Raw genomic sequence first — 6,000 nt, forward strand, 5'->3', positions numbered from 1 at the left:
AGAGTTGTCTTACTTAGGGCTTTACTGCTGTGAACAGACACCATGACCAAGGCCACTCTTATAAGGACAACATTTAATTGGGGCTGGCTTACAGGTTCAGAGTTTCAGTCCATTATCATCCAGGTGGGAACATGGTCGCGTCCAGGCAGGCATGGTGCAGGAGGAGCTCAGAGTTCTACACCCTCATCTGAAGGCTGCTAGTAGAAGACTGGCTTCCAGGCAGCTAGGGTGAGGGTCTTAAAGCCCAAGCCCACAGTGACACACCTACTCCAAAAAGGCCACACCTCCAAATAGTGCCACTCCCTGAACCAAGCATATGCAAACCATCACAGGAGTGGTCACTCAAAACTTTACACGAAGCTCATTTATTCTTGTTTGTACAAGAGAGCTCCTCTGGTTGTCTGCTTTATACACGGCAAGACAGATCAGGCAAGTATGCATCAGAGGAAGCCTCAGGAAAGATATCAACCAGAAAACGCACAGCAAAACTTGGGAAAGTGGGGTTTGGTACACTTGATCACAGCACAACTATGTTGACAGTTTAGGAACTAGACACAGTGATAGTTTAGCTCTATCCTGACAGAGTAAGATCTCACTTGTAAATGCCGCCAGAATGGGGAGAGGGAGCAGCAGACCCGGAAACACTTCTGATTTTGAAGAGAATACTGGGTCTGAATTTTAAGGAGAAGACACAGGTGAGCAGAACAACTCATTCTCTATGTGTCCAGAGAAATGACTTCTAAAATAGCATTTTGTACCATTTTTAGATATTAAAATTTCTTATGCAAATGTACTTTGAATGTGGAGCAGTAAATCTAGAAGGTCTAACCATAACCAGTTCACTGTTTTTTCTTTTTAGTAAAGAAAAATATAAATACTCACTAATGGGTTCTGGTCTGACTGTTCTGTATTCAGTTTAGTCTTGGGGATCACAGAGAAAGCTGCTTCCTGTTCTTCCTAGATTTTCCCTGGGGCCCAAGCAGAACCCAGAGACAGTTTTACATTACTGTGCTGACCACTGAGTGTGAATCATTCCTGCAAGACACTGCTGTGGGGGCATAAAACCAGAAGGAACACACAGAATGGACATGTTATGTTGTGAGGTCTCTGAAACAAGGAGCCAGCTCCAGTTTGTATAGGAGATTCACTTTATGCAGGTCCAACATAACAGATCAAGCTAGTAAAGAAACATGCACTATTCATTAAAACTGTTCTTTGGGTGACACTGGGTGTAAGGGGATGAACTTGCAATCCTGGCAGCATTTCTGCCAGGCCCAGAGCACAGACCTAAAGTTACTTAGCAAGAGATTGATAATTCAAGGTCTACCTGAGCAATTTAGTAAAACATTGTATAATAATAATAATAATAATATAATGCTAGTGTCCTGGCTACTTTTTATGTTGACCTGACACAAGTGCAGACATCTAATAGGAGGGAGCCTGATTGAAAAATGCCTCCATAAGATTGAGGTGAAGGCAGGCCTGTAGGGTATTTCCTTAATTAGTGATTGATGTGAGCCAAATCCACTGTAGATAGGGATATCCTGGGCTCTATAAGAAAAGTGGGATGAGCAAGCCATAAGAAGCAAGCCAGAAAGCAACACCATTTTATGTCCTCTTCATCAGTTCCTGCATCCAGTTCCTGGATGATGATGGACTGTGGTACCAAAGTGTAATCAAAATAAATCCTTTCCTCATAACAATAGAGTGTTTCATCATGGCGCTAGAATTCCTAAGTGAGACAGCTGGGGATTTGGGGGGGTGCGGTTTAAGGCATTTATTGTAGAAAGGCAGAGAGGAGGAGAAAAGTAGAGCAAAGGAAACTTGCCTAATGTATGTGAGGACCTCAGATCAATCCCCTGTACCATGAAAAAAACATTCCTAAGAAGTTAAAAGTTGGATAAAGGAATGATAGAGAGTTTGAGACCATCCTGGGCTACATAAATGGACCCTGTCTCATCTGAGCATAGTGTAATCCATACTTCATACTTATAACCTCAGACTTGGGAAACTGAGGCAGAAGAACTGCCATGATTATGAAGCTATCCTGGGCCACAGAGTAATGAAGGCAAAGGTGGGGGGGGGAGAGAGAGAGAGAGAGAGAGAGAGAGAGAGAGAGAAGAAGAAGAAGAAGAAGGAGGAGGAGGAGGAGGAGGAGGAGGAGGAGGAGGAGGAGAAGGAGAAGAAGAAGAAGAAAAAGAAGAAGAAAGGAAGAGAGAGAGAAATCTCAAGAGAGCCAAAGGCACCATCTCAACAAACAAACAAACAAACAAGCCCACCAAAACCAAAACAAATAAGCAGAAAAACCAAAAACAACAACCACAACAAAACCAAAACTACAGTGAGGCCAGCCTGTGCTATATACAGTAGAATCTTGTCTCAAACCAAAGGGAGAATATGCAGGTGCTTACTCAGGCATGCCCAAGGGTTCTAGACTCAATCTTCAGAATGAAAAATAGAACTAAAATACCTATGGTTTGCTAGAGGATTAGTAAAAGCCTTTGAAAAGCTGAGCATTTCCTATAGAAATTGCTATGAGATGTCAAATCTTTAAGTGTGCCTAAGGATGAAAATATGGGCTTCTTGTCTTTGTGATCCTAACAAGAATATGTTTGAAAGCTTTTGAGATCTAGAGACCAATCAGCTACAGTAACCGTGTAGAAAATAAATCTAAGCTTTAACTGTCCACTCAATATTAGTTGACTGGAAACACCAAGAACACACTCAAGTTTCACAGTAGACACTCCTTTCCACTGGCATCCTCTGTTCCTTTCTTAGTAGTGAGGCAGCAAGTGTCTACCTGTGGCACTGGCAGCAGATGACATAAACCACAATGGCTGTGCTGAGAAAATCTGTAAGATCTATGCATTCATAGAGAAAGCCAATCACAGGGGTTACTGTGGCAATAAGATTTCACGCCGTGTAAGGAAAGATCACATAAATCTCAAAGGCGCAAACACAGAAAGTGTACCTTCTTCTCAATGTGCTCAGTAAAGACAATTCATTATTTGTATTTTATCATTTTCCTTTAATCCATTCCTCTCCCTCTAAAAACCATTAACTACCGGAATGCATAGTGTGCTTGATAAGGTTTCAGAGACCAAATGAAGTAGAAAATCTTTTAAATCTTTATATTCTTCAAGCCTCTTTTTTTGTTCCTTTCATGTTCATACCACCTGGACATTTTTTCTTTATATTCAAATTTAAAATATCAAGATCTAAATAAACTTTCAATTTTTCTAAGCTCAGATTCATGTAAGATTCATATATATGAACCTCCTCTAGTCTCTCTGTGGTTCTAACCTCTCTCATGGTTCTAAGGATTGGGCCTGAGGGCCCATGTCTAAATTCTAGCACTTGGGAGGCAGAGACACCGTCACAGGTCTGTGACCAGCCTAGTTCACACAGCAAATTCCAGGTTGGCGAAGTATATATAATAAAATAATATCTCAGATTAATTAAATAAGACCCAAAGTGATAGGATGTACCTGCAATCCCAACTATTTGAGAAGCTGATGCAGGAGGATTGTGAGCTCTAGGCCAAGTTATACAGAAAAACTACACATTTCAAATAAAAGCCTAGAGCTACTGCAATGGCCATTAACCTTATACTTTTGTGAGTTCCTGTGATACAGTATTTTTGTAATTCCCCTGACCACAATTCTAATACTTAGTACTTTAACTCATATTATAAAATTTAGATTTTTGTCTGTTTGCTTAGGGGGTTTTGTTGTAGGTTTTTGGTGGTTTTTTGAGACAAGGTCTCACTCATTTAGCCTGTGCTAGCCTTGAACTTGCTAGGTAGCCAAGGGTGATGACCTTAGACTCCTGATCTTCCTGTCTTTACCTCTCAAATGCTGGTATTACAGACAGACTCTATTGTGCCAGGCTTAGACTTTCTAACTTATGCATATGTACGGTGGTTTTTAATTTAATAACTCATAACTTAATAAAGATGAATAGAAGGTGTCTAAATTCTGAGTCTCTACTTGCCTGCAAAGAGATCCTGTGGCTCTTGGTCTTGGTCCTCATGGATCCCATTCTCTTTGGAACCATTTTTGATAGGAAAAAGGGATGTGGTTTTCTTTGGAGACTGGGGCTTAGTCTGAAAACAAAAAGATACTTTGAACAAAATGGAAATGGTAAAAACAAGCTCAACCTACTTAGAAAGGGACCATGGCGTCCCTTTGCTCCCACAGGTGTTTAGAAGACAGGTCCCTAGTTAGCTGGCTCAGCAAGCGGCAAATCATTGCTAGAATGAGGAATGCTGCTGCTGCTCTGGTGACCACAGGGCTAAGTTCACATGTCGCAGGTCAATTTGTATAACCAACATCTTGCTGGAATATGAAATCCTAAACCAACATAGGTACAGATACACACAGATAATTTCTTTTCTTTACTTTTTTTTTTGTTTTGTTTTTGGTTTTTGGTTTTTTTGGGTTTTTTTTTTGAGACAGGGTTTCTCTGTATAGCCCTGGCTGTCCTGGAACTCACTTTGTATACAGACCAGGCTGGCCTCGAACTCAGAAATCCGCCTGCCTCTGCCTCCCAAGTGCTGGGATTAAAGGGGTGCACCACCATGCCCAGCAGATAATTTCTAAAAAAAAATTCTGCCCCAATGCCTTTCTGTTCTGATGACCGTTCTTTCTTTCCTTTTTTTTTTTTTTTAAGGGTGGAGTAGGTGTTTCAAGACAGGTTTGTGTGTGTGTGTGTGTCCAGATCAGGCTGGCCTTGAACTCAGGGATTCATCTACCTGCCTCTGCCTTTCAAGTGCTGGGATTCAAGGTGTGTGCCACATGTCCAGCCTGATGCCTTTTTACTTCAAGTGCTGACAGGGCATGTTCTAGTGACATCATATTGGAGTTCAGAAGTCAAGCTCTAATCTCAGGCTTCCTTTGCCGTGTTGGCTAAACTATTAACTGAAACTTAGATATCCTAACTCATCTGATAGACACAGGGAGACGTAACACTTTCTGTCTAATGCTGCATATAAGTACGGTTGTTTTTCATCTGCAACTTACATGGACAAAAATTTTAACCACCCTCCACGGTAGGCTGGAGAATAAGTCCAGTCACGCTTGGTCTAATAGGCACATAGTGAAAAAGCAGTCAGCCCTCGGCCTTTATTAAAAGCTCAGCTTAGAGTCACAAACAAGAGTAGGGCAGCTCCCCAGGCCGGTACCAGAGTGAACAAAGCAGGATTGTGCCGCATGCATCTACAGAAAGCCAGTTTATGCTGCTGCAGGGCTTTGAAGTCAGACCCCAAGGCGAGGGCAGTTAAAAGACCTGATGTAAGGAACTTTTCCTAAAACATTCCCTCAACAAATCTGAGGGTGTTTGTTCCTTGAACAGGCCTTTTAGGACCCAGAACAAAGTGAAATGACAGATCTTTTGGGATCTCTCTGAGTTTCTCATGCACACAGCTTCCTCACTATATTGGGCCTCCCTTTTCAAGGAAAGAAAATTTCAGCTGCATTTGGTTTGTATTAGCAAATCATGCCTTTCCTGGGCTGTTCTGTGCTAATGAAGTTCAGTGGTAGATGTCAGGCATTATACTAATCTGTCAGATACCAAGGCCCCTCCTGTAGCTGCTCCCAATTGTAAAGAACAATTATCAAAAGACAAAGAAACAGAACGAAAACAAAACTAGCACTTCCTGCCTCCAACCGCTGGCCTCCTTCCTACACAACCAAACAACAGACTTACAGACCTACCGACCTGTGGACCTACTGACCAACGGACTGCTTCCTTCCCTCACTGGAGGCGAGCTCAGAAGCCACCTACGCTCTTTTAACTTCTTTCCCACTGGCAGCAGCCCTCTTCAGAGGGAAAACTCGGGGAGCTTAAACTCAGTAGGCACCAGAACCAGGGGACTACAGGGAAAACAAAGCAATATGAAAGGCCCTGTTACAATTTCCTTTTTAAAAATCCAAAAGAATCTATTCCTAGCCGGGTGGCGGCGCACGCCTTTAATCCCAGCACTTGGGAGGCAGAGGCAGG

At 42.2% G+C, this 6,000-nt stretch overlaps 1 protein-coding gene across 2 annotated transcripts in view; it reads right to left on the reverse strand.

Annotated features, from left to right (window-relative positions):
- Snx1 (sorting nexin 1) overlaps window positions 1–6,000 on the reverse strand; it is a 39,328-nt gene that overhangs the window by 18,178 nt on the left and 15,150 nt on the right. For both annotated transcript variants that reach the window (XM_021171418.1, XM_021171419.1), the window contains exon 2: window positions 3,994–4,105. In XM_021171418.1, coding sequence (XP_021027077.1) covers window positions 3,994–4,105 — 112 coding nt within the window. The remainder of the gene's footprint in view (window positions 1–3,993; window positions 4,106–6,000) is intronic.

Source organism: Mus caroli, chromosome 9, assembly GCF_900094665.2.
Source record: "Mus caroli chromosome 9, CAROLI_EIJ_v1.1, whole genome shotgun sequence".
In the NCBI taxonomy this organism is placed as follows: domain Eukaryota; kingdom Metazoa; phylum Chordata; class Mammalia; order Rodentia; family Muridae; genus Mus; species Mus caroli.